Below are 23,218 nucleotides of genomic sequence, written 5' to 3' on the forward strand. Positions count from 1 at the left end.
GACAAGTGTAGAGTTACGGTGTACCTGTATATGTAAAAAGTGGATAAGGTGCTCAATAGTGCTTTATCAGCATTAAAGCTACACACAAAACTACATGTTCCCAGTAGAGCTTTACTAAAAGCACTGTCTAATTTCTAGCATCAAGACAGAAAATGCTATTGTGGGACCTATGACACTTGCAGTATTTAAAATTGGTGAAAATAATGTAACATGGGGCCTTTTAATAAATGTGTAATAAATTGTTGTATCCTATTTACTGTGTCATGTTCTTCTTTGTTGATTTCATTAGCGGATAAGTGTTCCAAACGCTGCTGTACTCAACTGTACAACTTGAGGGGAGTAGAACGTTTCATCGGGAGGGTTGACATGACCTCACCATAGAACTGTGGGAATGCGTCCAGTCGCTTGCGTTACTTTTAAAAGTTACTGTTCAGTTTCTCTTTCTATTGCAACCCCAACATTCCAGCCTCACTGACCGCTCCTCCCAATGTGAGGTGGAGGGAGGTGATCCGTGTTAAATTCAGGTGTGTCCTGCCTGCATGCTCGCCCCAGCTGACTGGCAAATAGAGCCCGTTTTTTTGCGGTGCAGTGCGGGGGTGGAGGCGGGGTGAAAACGGGGCTGACAGGAAACGTGGGAAGGAAGGGGGCTTGCTGTCAGCCAGCTGGACCTCTTAATCCTACAGCCTTGGGGAAAGGGTGTGTGTGTGTGTGTGTGTGTGTGTGTGTGTGTGTTTGTCTCATAGTGTCAATTCTAGCATACACCTCCTTGCTACTCTGGGGCCCAGCTGAGTCCACGTTTGTGCTCCATTGAGACAACCAGGATTTGTTTACTGTAGTCCTGGCTTTAACGCCACTCTGTATATTCATGTCCAAATGACACTGAGAAGGGTGTAAAGGCAACAAATGCCCATCCTGTTGGGGACATTTAGACAAGAGCGTGTCAGGTTAGGGATGGGTATCGATACTCTTACTTACGATTAATTAATAGTTACTATTCATTTAGTGGCACCAAACTGAGATATAGTTACCGCTAGGTCAGCTGTGTTGTGCTTGACATTTCAGCAGAGACTATGATGAGCATCTCGCTAAAATACTCAGGCGGAAACGCTAGAAATTTTGGTTGTACTTCACATATGAAGATGCAGACTCGGTAACCTGCAAAGAGTGCTTAAAGGTGAGCTTCATTGTGAGGAATGTATGTACTTAAAGTAGTGTCAAATCTATTTCATATTGGTGAATTTATTACTTTATTATTTTATTTCTATTACTGAATTATTTTAATTATTATTCTGCTCAACTTGCATGTAAAATTTGTGTAAACATTTAAATGCATTGTTTTTGGACAAAATTTGTCCTTTTTTAAGGACTGGTACGATAATGAATACATTTTTTTTAGCACACAATAAATAAATAATGAACTCAATAATATTGCCAGCCACAATACATTGCCATGTGCATGCATTTCTGCTTTCCTTGTCTTTCGCCTCCAAGCAGACAGGGAGAAAGTTCACTCTGTGCATTGGTTTCAGCAACCCGTTTGTTCCATAGAGCAATGGCATGAACGGAGTGAGCCCTTTTGTCAGTCCTAGAGTCTCTTTGTCTCGGTGGGTGGAGGAAGGGCCGCTAGCATACACACAGAGTGCAGAGGAGAGTAACGTAGTACAAATTATGTTAGTAGATTGCAATTTGTCATATATTTTTTCATTGTACTTTTCAAAAGTCATGTTAAAATCTCGTATTGTCTTGTTCCCAATCTCATGTATCGTTCCGTCTTGTGAACAGAGTGTCTCGTGACACCCCATCAGATAATATTTAAACGATACCCAAACCTAGTCAGAGATCCCACCATAGTGTATTTGAAGTGTGTTGTCCAAAATCTAACATGTAATTTAGACGGTTTAAAAGCTCTTTTAGTAGCCCTGTTGGAAACATGCCGTTTTGTGTGTCTGTAGCTTTAATGCTAATGAGTTGTGTTTGTCCATGCCTGTCTCCTGTCTCTAGGTTGTGTCTCTAGGAAGTGATATTGTGTACTTTATCCACTTTTTTACATATACACTGTAACTCTGTACTTGTCCAACGTAACAGATGCCACTAGCATAGCGATGTGAGCTAATGTGTCACACTTTAACAGCAACATCATGCTGGGTTAGCCTGTTCGCTGAAGAAAAAGCTCCCAAGTAACTGGCCAACTGAATGCAAAACTGCATTGTGTAGCGAAGCCTGCTTTTTAAAATGAAATCGCTGCTGTATACATGGACTCATCTAACTCAGAAGCATTATCATGTCCATGAGGAAAGCTGTTTTTCCTTCATGACGAGATGAAAACGCAGAACTGGAAAACCCAAAACTGGAACTTCTGTCAAAAGTGGAGCAAACAAGTGATGGAGATGATTTTTCTCACGTTTGGTGCTCATACTAGGGACAAACATTGCTGGTATAACATCAGTAAACCATACATTTTGCATAAGAAGGGACATTTATTTGATAATTTGACTAAATTCTTCAATGAATGAATGCCCATCCAGGCTGTTCTGGCTTGTAAACACCCTAAAATGCAGCACACGCTGCTCCCGCTGCGACAAAGCCACTGATTGCATCACCATCTTGTCACTGGATTTAGTGACATTCCATGCAAGCCTTTTATTATTATTTATTTAGCTCCCAACGCAACCCCCCCCCCCCCTGCATATATCACAAGCTGGCAGGCTAAGAGCTTGGGACTTCCCCACGCCACACACTCCAAGCCTTTGATCGCTTGCTTTGGAGGTAACATCAAACAGGCGAGGCATAGAAAGGCAGCTACTACTGTGAACTTCAATGTTCAACTTGATGGCTTGGCTGAGGGCTCCCCCTTCCCCTCACCCTCCTCACCCTCACTCCTCCTTTTACACCCACCACTACACAACTCCCTCCTCACGCCACTCTCCTTCCATCCCTCCCCTGCATCTCTCAGCTGACAAACCACAGTTTGTAGCCAAGGTCTGTTTTTTTTTTTTTTTTTTTTTTGTACCTTCACCTCCATAACGCCGAGGTTGCACGATGCAATACCCCCCACGTAAAGGCAGACATACACATAGGCGTTTCTTTAGAGCCAGTGTGCTGAGAAAGGAGCAGCCTTCTCTTGTTTACTTCAGTAGGTTAAGCCTAATGCTAGCAGGAAACAATCATAAGGTTCTGTATGGATCAGTGCCTCCATCACTTCTGGCAGGATAAGGCTATTAGGTTTTGTTGTAGATATAGTTTCATTTTTTACCTTTTTAATGGTATTCTCCATTATACATGAACTAGTCTACACCAGAAGAACCAAATAAGCAATGACCCGTTCGGTTTTTGGTGCAGGTCTGGAAATGTAGACTTTTGGCCATTATAGTCATTAATGTGGGAGTGATCCAAGTAGGGTTGCAAGTAATGATAATTTTCTTAGTCGATTAATCTGAAGCCTATTTTGATTAATCGAGTAATTGGTTAGACCCTAGACTAGAGATGTCCAATATTTTTTTATTTTATAAAAAGGCTACAAAAACATATACACTTACTTAAAGCCACAGCTTTGGGTTTTTCAGTATTAGTATCAATATTTCAGCCTTTTTCTTTACATTGTGACTTTGTGCTCTATTTTCCCCATTTTTGCTGTTTTTTAAAAAATATAATCTTGTATAATTTCAGTTGTACAACGTGCAAAATATTTACGTGCAAATACAAATTGATGGTGTGGACATTGAAAGGGTGAACGAAACATAAAGTGATGAGAAGTACGTCAATATTGAATAAAGCAAAATTTGTCCTTGGCCAAAAATCACTCCATACTCTCTATTGCTCTCTGGTATTATCATATCTAACTTATTGTGTAGAGATATGGGGAAATAACTACAGTATAAAAGTACACTTCACTTGCTAAGTGTACTGCAAAAAAGACAGTTAGAATAATCCATAATGCTGTGTATAGAGAGGATACAAACCCTCTATTCTAAAATCGCAATTATTAAAATTAGTTGATCTAGGAAATGTTCAAACAACTAAAATTATGATAAAGCAAACAAATAACCTGCTACCTAAAAATGTCATACTATTCTTCGCAGCAAGAGAGGAGAAATATGACCTCAAGGAAAAAAATCTTAAAACACTTATACACGAGAACAACGCTAAAAACCTACAGCATCTCAGTGTGTGGATTCAAATTCTGGAACGGATTGAACAAGGGACACAAACAATGCATTAATATTAGCGATTTCAAGAAACAATACAAGAAGCAGTTGATGTTTTCAAAATACAAGGAAGAAGAGTCCTGAACCACTGTGTGCAAAAACTCTTCATTCTTGTGAGTTCATTGTCAATAGTCACCCATACGCATTATCCAACTATGTTCTGTTATGTCTATTTCATACTTATTATTTATTATGACTGTTATATGAATTATTTATGGTGACAAGAGCTTTGACAACTATTATACCATATTACCTTATTTTAAAACTAGTAAAGGAAGTGAACAAATATATTGCAATTGATGTGAAACAGAATGGGGGGGTAGGATTAAATAAACTCTGCTTCTTCCTGCTCATTTTGGACATGTGGAACTGTGAACTGTATTATGTGATGTATTCCAATGTAACTTGTATGCATGTTCAAATAAAATTAAACCATTACTGTTACATTCCGCTGGCCAATAATAAATGAGTCACAGGTCATAAGTGGCCCCCGGGCTGCACTTTGGACACCCCTACCCATTCCTAACGGCATCCTTCTTGATCCAGTTAGTAGTCTGCACCCATGCCTTTATCACAACTACCAGCAATGACTCCAACATCCACATAAGGAAGAGCCCGATCGGATTTGTTGCGTATCTGGTGTGAATGGTTCAGTTCGTAAACAAAACAGAGCCAATTTGTTCATTTGTGACCATTATCCGTCATAGGTCAGGAAGTAGTCTGCTACCATGCCAGAAATTACATATAAGTAAACATCCATATAAGTAAGATCCCATTAGGTTTTGGTGCATATCTGGTTACATGTGCAAATGTAGTCTCATTTTTTGCATGAATGGTTCAGTCCAGACAGAAAACAGAGCAAATTGCCCATCATCCTTCATTATTCAGGAAATAGTCTAGAACCACGAGTGGAACATCCATATAAGGAAGCGCTGCTGGTGCAGATCTGCATAAAGGTGCATGGTGCAGTCCACTCCAGAATCAAGTGTGGGTGCCCTGTTCATTAGAAACAGAAATTTGTCTGTTCCCATGCCTTCATCATACCTGTCAGAAGTGAGCTGAAACTTTGCTCCTCTAGTGTGGCTTTATGTGCCGTGTTGCCAGAGGGCAGGTGAAGCACAGGAAAACAATGAGTGCCATTTGGTGCGCTTCCTTAATTAAGGAAGTGTCACAGGAAGCCAGGATTTATGCTTGTGTGTTTTTATTTTTATTTAAATGAACACAGACTAGCAGACTTGCTCCAACTAAATGCTTTTTCTCCTCTTTCATGAGCTTCCTTGTCTGACTGTGCCAATTAGCAAAGCAAGTGTGGCCTGCCTTTCTTCTCCTTCTTCTTCTTCTCACTGTTCTTCCTAGATAGATAGATGCTCGCGCATAAATGTAACGCACGTTTGGTGTATCATTAGCTCGGTGTGCGGGGAGGCGTGTGCGAGCCCGGGCTCTCTTCTGCCTTATCTCCATGTCAATCACAGCGTGTGTGTGTGTGTGTGTGTGTGTGTGTGTGTGTGTGTGTGCGCGCGCATGAACATCATTTGTAATGATCTCCATCCAGCCTGTCTGTGTTAGTGCCCGGCTTCCCTCGCCCCCGGAGCAAGCCGTTCCCTTGCTAATAGATGCAAAATTAAGCTGATCAATAGATGGCCTCAACTCATTATTGACACGTTATCGCGGCGTGGGATTTTTGACGGGGGGCGTGGTTTATTTCCACTGAGCTAGCTTGCAGATGGGGGTTGAGAGGAATTGCCCAGGCTCTTATTTGAACTTTGCAATTATATCACATTAAGTCAATTTAGCATCACTCAATCTTGCTAAAGCGTGCGTGTTTATGTTACTTACTCGTCTGCGGGAAAACTAATTACCTGCTCAGTGGATTGAGGAAATGACATGCAGACTTTACCATATTAAAGATTCATCGATAATTGCCATGTTTGTGTAGTGGACGGATTAGGTTATGATTAGGTGGTAATTAATGCTCTGTGTGTGTGTGTGTGTGTGTGTTTGCGTGTGCGCGCGCGCGTGGGTACATATGCCGCCATGTGTCAGGGAAAGTATCAAGATTTGAGATGAGAGTTAGGGTCGCGTGGGAGTCAAAAACTCTTGCTCCAAGCGGGTCTTACCGTCATGGAAGCATCTCCTGTTTTAATGAGAGCCAATAACGGATTATTATTTATTAATTAAAGCATTACACAAAGTGTAAGCACTGAGTATGAAAGTACACACTGTCATTTGTATAAGGCCCTGTCCACATGGGAAAGTTCCTGGGATTTTATTTTTTATTTTTTGGCAGGTTGGAAAAAAATTTGCATCCACACTGTGCCGGATTGGTAAATAGTTGAATCCGATGGGAACGGATGTAATAACGATGTAATACATAAGGCACACATACGTGTGGAGCTGACGCAACAGAGACACAGACGAAATTATCTAACATGTCTAGAAATATGATTTTAAATCTTAGCAAGTGGCAAAAAATTGCAGTTCATCTTTAGAGGACTGAAAAGCTCATGCACGTGAAATTTCAGTGAGATAGGTTGGAAAAACATGGCCACCATCAACGAAAACGTCTTTGCAGGGGCACCTCCAGGACTTAGCAAGTACCAATGACCATTTGTCTCAATTATACAACTTAGGATATTTGTATAACATATTTCCTTGCATGTCATCCAAACCATTTTGAGCACAATCCAATGGGGGTCCTAAAAATGTAATTTACAGTTATATGAAAAAAAAATAGGACATGCTAATAAGTGCCAGCTCATGTTTTGCGGTTCAAGCTTCCATTCACGCTCTGTAAGAAAGGAGTTTCCAAGGTTTTCTGCTGCCGTTTTGACATGTTTAGTAGATTCCGCAGTAGATTACGTTTTTATTTGCCAGTTCCGCGATTACGTTAACGTGGAAATCATAAGGCCCTAATTACCTTAACACTGCATGGAGTCAACCATGGCATATGTGACATGACGTCGTGAAAACAAGTTAGATGGATGGATGGATGGATGGATAGATATAGATTCTCCTTTTATTCTGTGTGGAAGTGGTAAGTTTTTGGCTTCTTACTTTGTCCTTCTTCCCCACTCTGTTGAAATCCTCTCTTAAGTTTAGAATAAATAAATTGGAGGATAACTAGTTAGCTCGGTAGCATGCTATGCTTAAAGTGGCGGCCGTCTCTTGAGTCTCTGCAGTGATCCATAAGTGATGCACAATATGGTGTAAACAAAGAATAATTGGAGTGTAAAGGTGACTATATGGGTGTTATTTCATGTCATTCAGGGCTGTAATAATGGTAAACACTGTATTTAAAATGTAAAATGTCAAACAGGTTTCCTATGTGCTAACTACTAATATATTGTATTTATTAATATTGGAATCCTACTTTGCGGAGATTCACTTGTCACGGTCAGGTCTTGACTCAATTGACGGCGATAAACGAATTGACACTTTTTTTAACTGTTATACTCGGGACGGTTTGTTGATAAAAGCAACTGAGACAAAATTGAGAGTACCTCTTAGCTGCAACCAGCAGAGGCGCTATTTGGACTTAACTTTGTACTTGCTTTCTAAAGAAGCTATGGCGAGTTGACATACACTCATATGGAAATTCAGAACATTCCAAGAGTAATATTTACGGTATTAAAAGTGGTATTTACGGAATTAATGAAGGTGATGTAGCCGAATGGCCATCCCTAGTCAATATGCTCTTTTACTAAGTTGTTTCTTAATAAAGTTAAAGTGAATATCTTGATAAATGATAGGCTATAAATCCTTAACCGGAAGCCATCTTTGGGGTTTGAGTTGGAAATCTAGTGCTGGAGGTGTTCTCATGAATATGGAATGACCTGCATTGCTTGGAGGTGCACTTTCAGGTGCCAAAGACACAAAAACGTGTAGAGTGTTTGCTGGTTGCGCCGTTGCTTTTGTAAAGATTAATTGCCTCTTGCCGTGTGTGTGTGTGTGTGTGTGTGTGTGTGTGTGTGTGTGTGTGTGTGTGTGTGTGTGTGTGTGTGTGTGTGTGTGTGTGTGTGTGTGTGTGCGGTGCCTCATCCGCGATACTCTCAGATTGATGAATATGCGTAGGTGGATTTGTGTGATAGTGCGCAACGTTCCCGCAGAATATAGCGGAAGTCTTTGTTGAAACGCCTGAGAGTGCACACATTGTCTCCCCTGTGAGCCGTAGCTTGCTTCTATCCAGTCTGCCGTTTAACTAATTCAGAGCGAACTCTCGCAGAACAAAAAAACATCAAGGGCAGCTCTCCTCCAGCGCTATAACAAATAACGGCGTTCTCCGGCAGCAGACTGTGGGCGCTGCACGGTTCACACCCTCGGCTCAGCTCAGCTGCTGCTTCACCTTTTTAACTCTCCCCTTCTCGCCGCGAACCTGGTGAGCGTGTAGTGAGAGTTGGTCAACCCTCCTCCTCCTCCTTCCTCCCCGCCTCCTGGATTTGCCTCGTGCAGAACCAGGCCTGCAGACAGGCCTCATATAGGTCAGCCTGTGTGTGATTGTATGAGAGTCCTACTTCTTCCAATAGTGCTCATTTGATTTTAAACAACAAATCCTAGCCATATTCCTATATAGACATGAATATCAGGCCCTGTCCACATGGGAATGCTCCTGAGTTTTTCCTGAATTTGCGTCCACACAGTGCCGGATTACTAAATAGTTGCATCCACATGGGAACGGACCACTGAGTGAAAATGATGTAATATACAAGACACACCTACATGTGGCGCTGTGAACTCCCACGCAGACGGAACCACGTGACACACCAAACCATAGAAGAAGAAAGAAAGCATGTGCACAGTCCGTCGTCTTCTGCTTTCCAAGGCTCATCTAGACTTACGAGAAGTGGGGAATATCGACTGGGGTGAGTCACGTCCGTCGATATATTCAGATATTATGATGGCTTGTTGTCAAAGGTCACTTCTGGTCACGTGGCGGCGATGGGTTGGCGGTAGGTCGGTGTCGTCATATTTTTTGTGTCGGCTGTCTACATGAAAACTACAAACCGGCGTTTTGCGATTTTCCCACTCTGGAAGCCGATTAAAAAAAAATAATTTCAGGGCACCCAGAATGCCATTTCCGTGTGGATGAGAGGCTGAAATGTTGAAATACTTTGCTGCTTTGACCTGGAAACGTTTCAATGTGGATAGCCCCTAATCATTCTGGGTCATTTTTCTGGACCAAATCCAAATCCGGTCCAGGAATGGCATCAGGCCAGCTTGCAGGTTCAGTTCAAAACTTGAGAACGAATTATACGTTCAACAAAAATGTTAACGCAACACTTTTTTCTCCCATTTTTAATTGAAAGAAAAAAGGAGAGATCTAAAACTTTTTGTCTGAACACAAAAGGCCTGTCTCTTTAAAATATTGTTCACAAATCAGTTGAAATCTGTTGGTGAGCTAGACAGTTAGACAGCATGATTATTGCATAGGTGTGCCTTAGAATGGCTACAATAAAAGGCCATTCCAAAACGTGCAATTTATAACTGAGACAAATGATGGTCACACCCAGATACTGACCAGTTTTCAGCATTCCCAGGATCACCCCCAAAACACGGTTAAATTGCACATTTTGACATTTTGGACTGGCCTTATATTGTGACCCATGTTAGGCACACCTGTGCAATAATCATGGTGTGAGGTGGATGAATTATGAATGAAACTGATTTAGACTAGCAATATTTGAGACAAATGGGCCTTTTGTGTGCATGGAAAATGTTAGAGATATTTGAATTCATACAGCTCATGAAAAATGGGAGCACAAACAAGTGTATATTTTTATTGAGTATATTTTTGAAGTAGGTTCCTAAAAACACAATTGCGCTGTCATACAGAAGGTCTTTGACTACAGTTTTTGCAGTTTTTCCTTTTTAAAATAGCAGAGCTTTCCTATCATATGTAGGATCTTTGACTAGCATTTTTGCAGCATGTCCTTAAAAACCGCATAACTTTATTGTCATTTAGAGCAGTGATTTTGAACTGGTGAGTCGTGACTATATTCGGGTCAATATGGTGAATGGTAATAATGCTCCCAACAGTCACAGTCAAAGTTCATTGGGTTTATTGCTTTAACTACAGAGGCTTCACAGGTACAAACCTGTAAATCCAGTTCTTGTTGAGGTGACTGGCTATAGTCATAGTCAAGGATTGTCCAGCTAAGCTCCCACACACTTAATTTTTGTCAGCCAAGTTTCGCTCATCTGCTGTTATGCAGGCCCATAAAAGACAAGTGGTTGTGCCTTGTTAGAGAATGGAGATTTAAAAAAAAAAAAAGCAAAGCAATCACAACTAGTGCAGCCCTATGAAGCAGGAAGCGCCTTTAAGGAGAGGCCGTACAGCGTTGCCCGATGCTAAAGGTGCCAGCAAGCCTGTTCATTACCCAGGCTGATGGAAGACTCGCCATCTCCTGCTGCCCATTGTTTCCCTGACACTATTTATGGAGCAAGCCAAGATATTCGTAGTGGCACAGGCTTAGGAGACAGACTCAGAAATGGAACACTGTTTACTTTCTGAGGCTGATTGAGAAGTTGGTGGATTACAATCAAGTCGTGGAGTCCATCATTGGATCGGACTGCTTGTGGCAAACCCATCAATTAAAGCAGGGGTGTCAAACTAAATCGCACAGGGGGCCAAGACTCACAGCCTACTTTTGGTTGTGAGCCGAACTGGACATTACCCCCCACACCCAACCCTATATCTTTCTTAAAATTTATCCTGAAATTTTCAAGACATGTATATTTCTGCATATTGAAAGTATTAAAAACCTTAAAACCTTCTTGTCCTTTTAACCAGCATACCTTAATTTTTGGTGAATAAGCCACACCGGTATTAAAGCTGCACCCACTAAATTTAGAGGGAAATACACATTTGTACATATATCAGCCGCACCGGACTATAAGCCGCACATGTCATGTTATAAAAAGACATATTGTGGCACCCACGAGTCTGTGAGGTTCAGGCAGCTCTTTATTTGAATGGAGCCAGTCGTGAGCTATGAGAAAACTCACAACGAGCTTGTCAACCCATCGGAAATCGCAGGAGGTCATTACTCAATTTAACAGTCTGACTCCTGGTGTATTTTTAGATAAAAGGCTATAATCATTGCACAGCAACTTAACACTCAAAAGGTATACCTCAGAAATATACAAGACAAGTACCAATACAAGTTTAAAATAAAAAACAGCCACTATTTCAACTTCTTCCCATAATGCGTTATTCCCAGCAAAGCGGTTCATTAGCCAACGGCCGCCAAGCCGCCTGGCAGCACTGTTGCTAACTCCTCAGTCAGAAAAGTAGCTCTGGTTGTCCTAGAAGTCGCTAGATGATGTCATCCACTAATTTGCATGTTATTTGCATATGACGTTATCACAGATATTGTAGGAAAAAGCAGAACCACGTAGGAGAGACAAAAAAGTGTGTAAAAACACCAACTATGTTTAGAACTCCAAATAAACGTGATCACGTCATCAAGGTTGACAAGCTTGTGAGTTCACTTGTAACTCGTGATTGGCTCCTGCAAATTAAGAGCTGCCGTTTCCTCAGTGACTCGCGAATGGCACAGTATTTAAATGATTAGTAGTAGTTCTGAAGTATAGAAGATGTCATGAGATTAGAACATAGTTAAAAATTAGCCGCACTGCTGTAAAAGCCGCAAAGTTTAAGAAAAAGGTAGTGGCTTATATACCAGAAATTAGAGTAATTGGTGAAGGAAGCACACTCATATGCATCATCAGTGCGCGCACACACAGATGCTCATTTGAAGTTGTGAACATGACAGAAAATGTCCCAATAATACAGGTTTAAAAAGTTGTAGTTAGTATGGTCAGATTTTGAGAAAATGTCTCATTAGCACTGATGAATAGACAAGTAAGCAGCCTACACACTTTTTATCCCGGTTCCCCAGGAGCAATATAGCCAATATATAGCCAATATATATGTTTTCAGGTTGGAACCAAATGCATGTGTCTTTATGTGGACATACTTTTTTTTTTTTAACTTCACTCATGTGAATTAACATTTTTTTTTTTTTACATCGGAGTGGGGAAATGTGCATTTTTTTGTGTGCGTTCATTCCTGCTTGAAATTTGTACTTTTCGATAGGCTGCGGATATATGACTATGGTTGTTTTGGCATGGTTGTTCATTTCCGTAAAGTGATTTTACCAACCACCTCTTCGTCATTCTCTCTATGTCCGGGCAAAAGCTACGGTATTTTATATCAACACAAATACATTTGTCCACACCTGTTTAAGTCAATACTGCAAAAGAAGAACCATTCAGTATGCGATGTCCCCATGTTCAAGAAAGCAGGAACCACGATGGATAGACAACAGGCCAGGCCAAAAGTCCAAAATTTGAGGACTAAGACATAAGACTATGTCAGCAATAAGCTTGTTAGTTTTTTATGTAATCGGACCTCTTCTTCCGCCTTGCTGGTCCCCGTAGTGAAGAAACACAACGGCAAGTTCTGGTCAGTTATGTAAAGTTGTCACCGTCCAGGCTGCTCAGTAAAAGAAGTAAACAAAGTACGAAGTAAGCAATAATAATAAAGGAAGAACCTACAGTTTTGTAATCAGTTCTGACGCTGGAACCAAACAACACATTTAAGGTTGCCCAAGGTCCTGAAAGGGACTGCGGTCGACCTAAGAGGTTCCACTGTAGTTTGACAAGTATGTGTTCTTTGTAAAATGCAAGTCTATAGGAAAAAGGCCATGTGGACTTTCCCCCGCTGGAATACATGTTTATTTGTAAAAGTCAGGCTGCAAGGAAGAAGGAGACAGTTGGTGGTTTTGTTTTTTTCAGGTCGGTGGCCAGTGCAGTGCAGTCTCCATGTGGCTCCAGCTTTGGAGCAAACTTGCAGTAGACCCAATGGACCCTTTCCTGCCCCAGGGCACACAAACCCCAGGCCTTCCCATAGTCCACTGTTATTTTCCTGCCTCTGGCTATCAATGCAGGTGGGGTTTTGTGTGTGTGTGTGTGTGTGTGCGTGTGTGTGTGCGTGTGTGTGTGTGTGTGTGTGTGTGTGTGTGCGTGCGCGTGCGCGTGCGCGTGTGCGTGTGCGTGCGCGTGCGTGTATGTGTGTGTGTGTGTGTATATATATATATATATTTTTTTTTTTTTCTCCAATATTTACTCATAAAATGTGTATTGGCAGGACCAAAGCAGCCACATTTGAACTGCTTTTCTGTATATTTTGGCCTCGTCCAGTTTCAATGAGAGTGGCCGCTCAAAAAACATCTGTATAGCTGTTTTTTTTGTTTGTTTTTTTTTACCCCAGAGGGATTTCAAATCTTGACAAAATAAGTACGCCCTGTATACTTCTCCCTTCCACCTGTTACTCTCACTGCAACAGATCAAGAGAAAATGTGATCAGATTGTAGTCAAACTGGAGGGGTTAATCCCTTAATCTGAGATTCTAATGGGCTCTTCTCTAACTCATCTTTATAAGACTTTAATAAAGCTCTTTATAGCGCTAGAGGTCTGATTGGTGTAATCTGTGCAAGCTGTCAATTGCATCCCTTAGAGAGATTTTCTCCTGGAGGATCTTTGAAAAGGTGGTCCAAAATTAGGTGTGTATGTGCAGGTTATCAAATGGGGCTGGGGGGAAAAAAAAATGAACACTGACAATGTTGCGTATGGACAGCCATGTTTGACAGATGGGGTTGCAGCAGATCATCCATATGCTACATCTAAATCCCCAAGCTGCAATTTGTCTGTTTTTGTTCGCCCCCCTGCTCCTTTCCCCTAGTCATCATCACCCCACCACTTTCACGTCACTGTCATGGCTGAAGCGCTTCATGGACACCCCCACCGCCCGCTTGAGAGAGACATATTGTCACATTTTAAACTTGTGTGATGGGTCTGTTCGGACTTTTTACCCACGTAATCCAAAATGAACAAGCTGTGCATGTGGCTTTTGTTTTCACCCGTCAGGGGTTTTTCCTTTATGTCGTTTTTAGTTTGAAAACACCCCCCCCCCAAAAAATGAATTATGGCTTTTGATTTTATCATTCTTGAAACCTACAGTAAATGGTTGGTCTTCTTCACCCAGTCCTTGATTCAAAAGCATCTGCCCAACTTCTGTACTGACCCGAATATAGGGCAACAGCTCATTTTTTAAGGTACAGGTCATGTAAAAACATTTTTAAGGAAAACAAAATGAGACATTCTTGTTTTGAAACTCAGTGGAAATAACTGGTCGTTTGTAATTAGAAAAACATATGGTTGGTGAGTGACAGGAAAAAAAGCTCTGACCTTGGTTGCTTTGCATGTATAAATCTCTAGACCCCCAATATAGGACAACTAGTCTTGTTTTCAGACTTTTTTTGAAGAGGAAAAAATACCATGTAATGTTTGGGTCAATATGGTAATATCCGTGAAAAGGCATACAACAAAAATGTTACATTCATGAGAACAGGAAAATGTATGTAGTTGTCCCTCGGTTGTCGCGGTTAATTGGTTCCAGACCCGACCGCGATCAGTAAATTTCCACGAAGTAGGATTCAATATTAATAAACTACATTGTTTTTTTTTTTTTACTTAGTCATGTTTATGACTTTCTAAATACAGGTTTATAACATTATTAGAGCCCTGTAGACATGAAATAACACCCCTATAGTCACTTTTACAGTCCTATTATTCCTTGTTTCCATCACATTGCGCAGGCTATAGGATCACTGCAGGGACATAACAGACGGCCGCACCTAGCATAGCAAGGTACCAAGCTAACTAGTTAGCCTTTCCAGTTTACTTATTCTAAACTTAAGAAATTGTTTCAAACAGAGTGGGGAAGAAGGACCAAGAAGCCAAAAACTTACCACTTCCACATAGAATGAGAGGAGAACCTTTTTTTCACTGGGTTTTAGCCATGGCATGTCCGTCGGCTCGGCTCGGCTCTGCTAGCGCCATACAGTGTTAAAGGTGATGTAATCTAACGTCATGTCTCATAACTTTACTGGTGCCTATGGACCAGAATACTACATACAACTTGTCTTTCACTATTTTTTGACTAATAATAGGCCTGAGTCAACCACGAAACAGTGATAATTTATGAAGTAATTATTATTTGAAACCCCACGATAATGTGAAGGAACGCTATTCAAACCGCGATATAGCGACGGATGACTGTACGCGGTATATAAAGAATTATTCATGAATATCAGACTGGACATTTTTTTTCTTTTGTCACTTTCTCAATAAAAGTGAAATACTGGCAGATAGCAATAAACATTATACAATCAAACCTGTATAGCGGCCACCAAAGGAAAACGGCAAAAGTGGCCGCTATAGGCAGGTGGCCGTTATAGACAGGTTGGCGGCCATTTTGAATTTGTGCGCACACATATTAACATGTCTATGATTAGAAGCTTGCTGTGTTTGCAGATACATATAATTATACTGTTACATGTTGACCAGTAGAGGGCACTGTGGGACTGCAGATAAAAGTTGTAAAGAACAACTAGGCTTGTTATTCTACACCAACCACAGAACAAAGCTGTGCTACGATATATACGGCAGAGTGTCATTACAGCTTTAGTTCATCAGGAAGTTACGGTGCGACGTCACGAGCGGGAGAGCTAGGCTGAGTGCTAGCTGTGAGTGTCAAGAGAGTTGGGAAGTGTGTGGAGGTAAAGTCCTGCAGTGTTCTCCGCTGTTAATAAAGCGATTAAAGTGCATCGGCGACGTGAGTCTCTCCTTCCCCACAACAAGCGGCATTACAGTATTGACCAGTGTACATTGTCTCACACCAGGAAATAAACGGTGTCACTGTCTGCAACAAGCTCCAAAGAAGACTTTTTTTTTTTATGTCGAACAACTGACAGTTTGTGTGGATCTTGTGAATGATTGTGACTGAGCTAGGACTCAGTAATTAAAGTCTACACACGACTGCTTCATTGATTTAAAAAATGAAACTTTTTCGTACATGAAGCTTCTGCTTGAGTCGCCATTTTGGCCGCTATATGCGGTCAGATATTGACCAAGGGAGACAAAATGGGTGGCCGCTGGCCGCGTTAGACCCTATACACAGGGTCTATAACACGTAAATTTGCTGCGAGCGATTTTTCAGTGCTCTCTATAGGTAGGTGGCCGTAGGTTTGACTGTATATCTTTTCAGATGCTCGTCAGTTTTTGTTTGTTTTTTTTTTTTTTAAGTCATCACCATTATCTTAAAATTGGCTGCACAACTCTTCATCCCACTGGGTCACTAGTGTGTGTGCGTGACAGGAAGAAAAGCTCACACTCATTTAGGGAGTGGTTGTTTGGTTTTGCATGTATAAATATTCATACCCCGAATATAAAATGACGCTTTTTTTTGTTATTTTGTTGCGAAAAAAAGACCACTTACGGTCAATACGATAATATCTGCAAAAAGGCATGAAGTAACAAATCCCATATGTCGTGTATGGATTCTTCCGGAATATATAGACACAAACAACAACATTGGCATGTACTGTAGATCAAAGAACAAAAACTGTACATTTTAAATACATTTGTTATACACTACTACTGGACACTGAGCACCCTTGAATGTATGTGAGTGTCACTTGTACCGCTTGATAGAGGTATAAAACCATAGGGTCATAATTGATATTACTGCTTGTCCAACCCAAGCAATTACAAGACCTTTGTCCTCTGACATGCCACTTTTTATAGGCGACTTGTCAAACCAAAATCCCAAATAATCACAACTCCAATCCCGTACCAAGAGGCTTTCCTTGGCTTGGGAATTCAGAAAAAAAACTGGGGCCAGTTGAGAGTTGAGTTCATGGCGGTACAAAGATGTGGAGGACTCTGTTGTCTTTCACTTCATCAGAGACAATTAAATCATTCAGCTCCCATTGTGGGGTCAGCCGGGCAAGGAGGGGCGGCAGCTAGGGGGAAGAGAATGAGGGGTGTAGGGCTGAAAAAGCAATCTGGGTGGTTCTTGCTAGGTGGGGGGTTTTAGTGGCGGCAGAGTTTGTATGTTTGAGGGTAGAGGGGGGTGGGCGGTGGACATGCGGGAAGAGAGACAGCGGAGACGAGAGAGTTATCCTGGAACTCTGGAGCAATTTGTCACATAGGAATGGCTCTTGAGTTACCCGGGAGGCTCCCCTCAAGGCGGGGGAGTTTTCAGGTTGCAACGTGGGAGGAGATGACCAGGAGGGACTTGGAACAGCAGAGAGGGGGTCAGAGGTCATGGCCTACTCAAGCCCAAGCGGTGCGTCCGTTAGCAGTGGAGGCAGGAGGCGGGGTGGGTAGGGTTGATGTGGAGAGGAAGGGGGGGTGGTTGGAAAAGCTGGGGCTTGCCAGGGCTCCGTTTTCCTTGGCATGCTTGTAAAACTTGCAGGACAGATTAGTGAGGGAGGACATTTGCAATCGTCGAGCTGAAGTGGAACTACTTGTTAGGACATGTGCTATGGTACCCTCCCTCTATAGCCTCTTTTATGCTGAGATCCCGGAGATCCCCTACTTATTTATCCACTTTTTCCTGTTGTACAGAACTGTGGTAAGGAGACAGTAGCCCATTTTACACAAAGCTGATGTTTACGCCTTTTTTCCCCCCGTGTCACAAAATTCTATGGCTTTATAAACATGGAACCTACCAAAATAAAAATTTGACTCTCGTCTTTCATCCGGAAAAAAAGTTTGTTTTTACCTTTTTCCCTTCTTTAGTAATCAGCAGTAGAACATAGGTATGTTTCAGGAAAATATCAGTTCCCAACGAGAAAAGGGAGAAAAAAGGCTTTTTGAGAAAGGATACATTTCAAGGATAACTTTCACTTTGACACAATTTTTTTGCTTTTGTGACAGCTCAAATATCTAAACAACTGTACCGCAACATAAACAACACTAATTTTAATTTGCATCAAAATAACAATTTATTTATTTACAAATATAACTCCATGAATTAGTTAGAATTTTCACATTTGGAACTAAACTGTTTGCAGTTCTGTTTGCACAGGTGCATAAAGGCAGTCATTTTTCAGGATTTCTGTATCAAAAAAGGCGATAGAGAGAGAGCACTGTCGCGCATTGGCTGAAAAGCTTTCAATGTCAATCTCGCAATTGCCTGGTTTTTGTGTTAAAGGTACAGATAAATGAATGTGGCATCTACTTTTACAGCTCTGATGTGCCAATTTTATGGCATCTCTGTGTGAAAGGAACTATTGCCAGATCAACTTTGTCCCCGTGTTTTGTTTTGTTTCGGTGCTGTGTGATACGAGGGGAAAAAGGGTGGAAAAATGCTGGCTTTTCCAGGTTGTGCTGCTGTCTCATTACTCGAGTTCTACATAAAAGTCAAAGGTGGATAAATCGGGAATGTGCCGGAGTGCATAGCCTAACAAGTGGCTCCGCTTAGCATTTTGGTGCCATTTGTACAAAACAGCCACACGGAAGAAATCCTTGCCAGCGTTTACAGACTGTTCTAAAGAGGCTGCTGTCTCTTTACCTCAGTGCCACTCTTGGGGGTGTCACCTTCACGCTCCTTTAGAATGCCCGACCCCTCATTGGGCTGCAGCTGTGTCGGAATATTTGTGAGCATGTGTGCACATGCACCGGCAGGACATACCCATGGATGCATTCGCTATTCCGCTGTATTGGCACTTGACCTGCTAGCCACTCTGGCACCCATCTTGAATTACCTCATACATGACAACAGCGTCGTCACCGCTTCCATCTCCCCCCGCTATGACAATTAATACCCAGTGTGTGTGTGTGTGTGTGTATTTGTGAAATAGTAAACTTTTACAGCCTTTCTTCCAAACAAGCATAAACAAAGCCAGTTTTGTAACACTAAAAGCTGTCTTGTGGTCATAAATGAGCAGGGGAGAAACACCAGGCACCAACGGTTTTGTTGTTTTTTTTTTTCCTCGCAGGGGTTGTAACCGTGGTCATGGAGTCAATAACTCCCTCCAGCGTCTACCACTGGCAGGCACCCCGCAGTGAACTCTTTGCTAATTACCACTGATTTAGACACAGTCTCAGGAAGGGTCACGACACACACTCTCGGACCAGCGCTGACTCACACACACATACACACTCAGACATGCATACAAACCAGTGGGCACTCCTGCAGCATGGAAACACAAATACATTTAATCCAACATACTTGTGTGTGTGTGTGTGTGTGTGTGTGTGTGTGTGTGTGTGCATGTGTGTGTCTGTGTGTGATGGACTTAAATTAACTGCATTAGATTTGAATTGACTGCGAAAATGAACAAAAGAACCACACAGAAGTAAATTTCAGTCCGATAAGGATCCTAACCCTCAGCTAATGATTCCATGTGGACATCAGATGGTGAGCATAAATTATTAGTTGGACCAAAAAAAACCTAGTGTGTCAAAGAAAGTTCTTGTTCTATTACACGCAAACAACCAGGCTCTAGGTTACACTAGATTACATTTTTTGGATCCAAAAATGTAAGAACAGATTAAACAAAAGAAGTTCTATAGTTTTCAAAATTACTTAAAGTGCAAGAAATTTTTTGTTCGGGCCGAATAAAATAACCGGGCAACCGGGCACTCGTGACTGGCTGGTAAGCATGTCCACACACATAAAAGCAGTGTCAGAGAGACGATCAACAATTTGCAGTCGAATCGCCAAGATCGCCAAATCTGGCACACACTTTTAGCGGACTGACGATCACGTGTGTAAATTTGAGCTAGATTGGTTGAAAACATTAAGCAACATTTTTTGCAACTAATTGTGCATTTGCCTAATCATTTTGAAACTTTGAGGATACACTGTATATTTTACATTTATGCCAGCATAGTTTACAGAGCATTTTTCAGGGCACAACTTGTAGGGGGCGCAACAAATAGATGGCTGCGACACTGGCAAGCAAAACTTGAACCACAGTTTGTCAATAAGGTCATCACCATGCAGGAAATGGCTGACATTCTTAATGTGGTTAGGGTTGTTTTTTCCCATCACAGGTGATTTCCGTGGAGCAGGGAGGTTTTTGTTGATGTGTCGTGAACGGAAATCAAAGTTCTTGGGAAAGAAACTATGACATAAACTCATACAACGTGTCATCACATTTGGCGGACTCCAGTCCGTACACACAGATGTTTCACATGACCCTTGCTCTCGCTTGTCAGTTTGAACGCATGACACAAAGACACAGCGAGCAAGGGCGAAAGGCTTTGGTGGCCGGGGGAAGTGGAGAGGGGGGTAAACTGATAATATGGGTCAAGTCAATCATTTACGGGAGCCGTCAGGTGGTCTGGCCCGGTTGAGACGCCACGCTCAAGACGCCACGCTCAAACATCTTTATGGGTTCCAATAAAAAGCCTTCAACAGTCACTTTTATGACATGAGGACATGTTGAAAGCCACAAACGGTACTGCTCTTTCCGAAATCAACTGTTGTGCCTGGTGGTCTATGAGTATGCCATAATTATGGTTTGGCACATAGCTCGGGTTATGTTCTGTTTATTTGGGGTACAGTAAGGCACTGGTTTTCATATGGGGGTGCTTGAAGGCACTCCAGGGGTACCTGAGATTTAAACAATGCCGGCACACTGCATTTGTGTTCCCAAACATGATGCTGGGCTTTATTGGTTTACCAAAGCAGTTAGACTTCCTGTTGCTCACTCAATGTGTACCATACCAAAAATCTGATTATAAATATATATAAAATACGTTATAAATACTTTACACCCCTAGTCGTATTGTACTGTGTTGGAGCCCACCTTCACAACCCCTACCATCCACCATCCACCTTATGTTTTTTGCACGTCCCACCACTCTGGTTGAGAAATGTTTCCTTTTTTTTTCGTTCTTTTGTTTTCTGCATAGTTAACATGTTTTGTTTCCTTCTTTCCATTCTCTTTCCTTTCTGCCATTCAGTACCTACAGATGAAATGGCCCCTGCTAGATGTTCAACCAGGAGGTCTTCAGAGTAGACAAGCACTTAAAGATGCCAGGTCACCATCACCGGCACACATCGTTGTAAGTAAAACTGCTTTTTCCCCAGCTCTTCACTACAACCAAGAATGTCAATGTCTTTTGTTTGCTTGGGAACACCAAGGCATTGTGATGGCTTGCATGTATTTGACTGGATGGCGGTCGGGTCTGGGAGTGTGGCAGGTGCAGAAGTCAAACAAGGTGACTAATCTAATCCCCAAAGAGAATGACTATTGCGAGTCAGAACATTTTGATACTGGAATGATGTAACTGCTGCTCTGCTGTCCTGCTATCTCGCTGTGTGGGCGATCCTCCAGCATTGATTACCGTACCATCAAGTTGGAGGAGAACTCTGGTAGAGTTTTGTGGAACGTCGAAGGGGCATGGAGCATCCATCCCTGGCATGGCAATCTCTAGGAAGCATGCAGAATGTTGGTGTTTGTACTTGAACCTCGCTGTTAGTTGGCCAAAGGCAGGAAGTTTTTCAGAGGTCAATGGAAACGTCCAACACGAGGTTGTGTTTGTGTGCAGGGAAAATCAATCAGTCAATTTGGACGGAATTAGAGCGGTGGCTGCAAATTTCTGTGGGCACAGTTTACATAGAATTTTGTAAAGATGTGTTTTAGTGACTCGTTGTTTAGATGCAACAAAGCAGTTTATGGTCTTTTGGCTTGCACATCGCCTAGACGGGCCTATGTCCCTGTGAGTCATATTTGACATTTGATCAGTACACTTGGTGTTATGGTCTGTAATGAAGCTTGACCATTTTTTTTTTCAAGAAAAAGCTGGTGAATTCCTTTTTGTATCATGCCTATCTGAGTTGTGAATATCTTAAAATAGCCAGAGTTGACAAGGCTGTTTATTTGAAACCTTGTCAAAAGTTGTCTCAGAGACAAATACATTAGCGATGACAGTGTTATTTGGAACAAAACAAGCCCGGCTCAGGTCGTCCTTATATTCCTACTGGATGCGGGTGTTATTTTTAAACGCAAGAGTTCATGGGGCACTGTTTCTTCTGCTGTTATTTTAGAACTGGAATCTGAAAAAGAGTCCTTAAATCGGTCGTAGGCAGGTAAATGCTTCAGCCTTGTTTTTTTCCCCCCTCCTGTAATGACTCATTCGGCTGTAAATACCTACAGGCCTCGCATCTACCTCGACGTGCCGATGCTTTATGATTCTTTTTAAAAGGGAACAATAAAGTTTACTGGCTGTAGTTGCAACTTTGTACAACTGCTTTGTACAATGCCAAGGGAACATCTGACATTGTTGTAATTGTATCTATGGCTACGGTTTACGTAGATAACCATATACCTTTTGAAGGATAACGCTAAAGTACATTTTCACAGATATATGATGTACTTTTCCCAGTTTTCATTACTTAAAAACTAGGGATGAGCATAGCAATTGATTACCATATTGACCTGAATATTAGATGGTACTTTTATCTGGAAAAAAGTCAGGTGGTCTTATATTTGGTGTTTAGATATCTTACACACACAGGCCCCCCACACCCCCACCCCCCTTTGTTTGGTCAAGAAAAACTCTTGAACTTGATGATAAATAACTCAGTAGGTTGTGTTATTTTTTTTCCCCCTTCAGCACACAGGACGCAAAGCTCCAGGGTGTTGCAGCATGTGCGCACGCACACACACTCATGCACGCATGTACACACACAAGTTGCTGTTAGCACAAGTGATGAAATTGAACGTGAAACGCAGCTTGTATTGTTGGCGCCTCTTCTTTCCTCCCGCTCCTTGACTGAGAAGGAGGTGCTATTGAACGTTTCCCTGGTTTGCATCATACTGCCTCTGTTGCAGCCAGCAAAGCCAGATTCCCGCGGACAGCTGCTTGCATGCCGATGATAACCCCACATGGACTCCCGCTGATGTAGCTCAATCAATCTTTTTTTTTGCCTGCTTGTTCCTAGTACGTGATCGCCTTATCGATAAGCTGGGCTGTAAACAGTAGTTTCTCTTTTGTTTGCGAATTATAAGAAATACCAGAGCACCTTGACCTCTCTCAGCCTGCAGCGCTAACGGACTGCGATAAGAAGCTGTCGATTGGCCGGTTAGATAAGAGTGAGCTGAAGTGTTCGTAACAATCACCAGGGTGACCGCGAGCCATAGAGGCAA

At 41.9% G+C, this 23,218-nt stretch overlaps 1 protein-coding gene across 40 annotated transcripts in view; it reads left to right on the forward strand.

Moving 5' to 3' along the window:
* The window catches only part of tcf7l2 (transcription factor 7 like 2), a 120,781-nt gene that overhangs the window by 19,069 nt on the left and 78,494 nt on the right, over nucleotides 1-23,218 (forward strand). For 35 of the 40 annotated variants that reach the window (XM_054767534.1, XM_054767539.1, XM_054767564.1 and 32 more), the window contains exon 4: nucleotides 21,030-21,131. The exons of the other annotated variants lie outside the window; for them this stretch is intronic. In XM_054767534.1, the coding sequence (XP_054623509.1) occupies nucleotides 21,030-21,131 (102 nt within the window). The remainder of the gene's footprint in view (nucleotides 1-21,029; nucleotides 21,132-23,218) is intronic. 40 annotated transcript variants of the gene reach the window in all.

Source organism: Dunckerocampus dactyliophorus, chromosome 2 (assembly GCF_027744805.1).
Source record: "Dunckerocampus dactyliophorus isolate RoL2022-P2 chromosome 2, RoL_Ddac_1.1, whole genome shotgun sequence".
NCBI lineage: Eukaryota > Metazoa > Chordata > Actinopteri > Syngnathiformes > Syngnathidae > Dunckerocampus > Dunckerocampus dactyliophorus.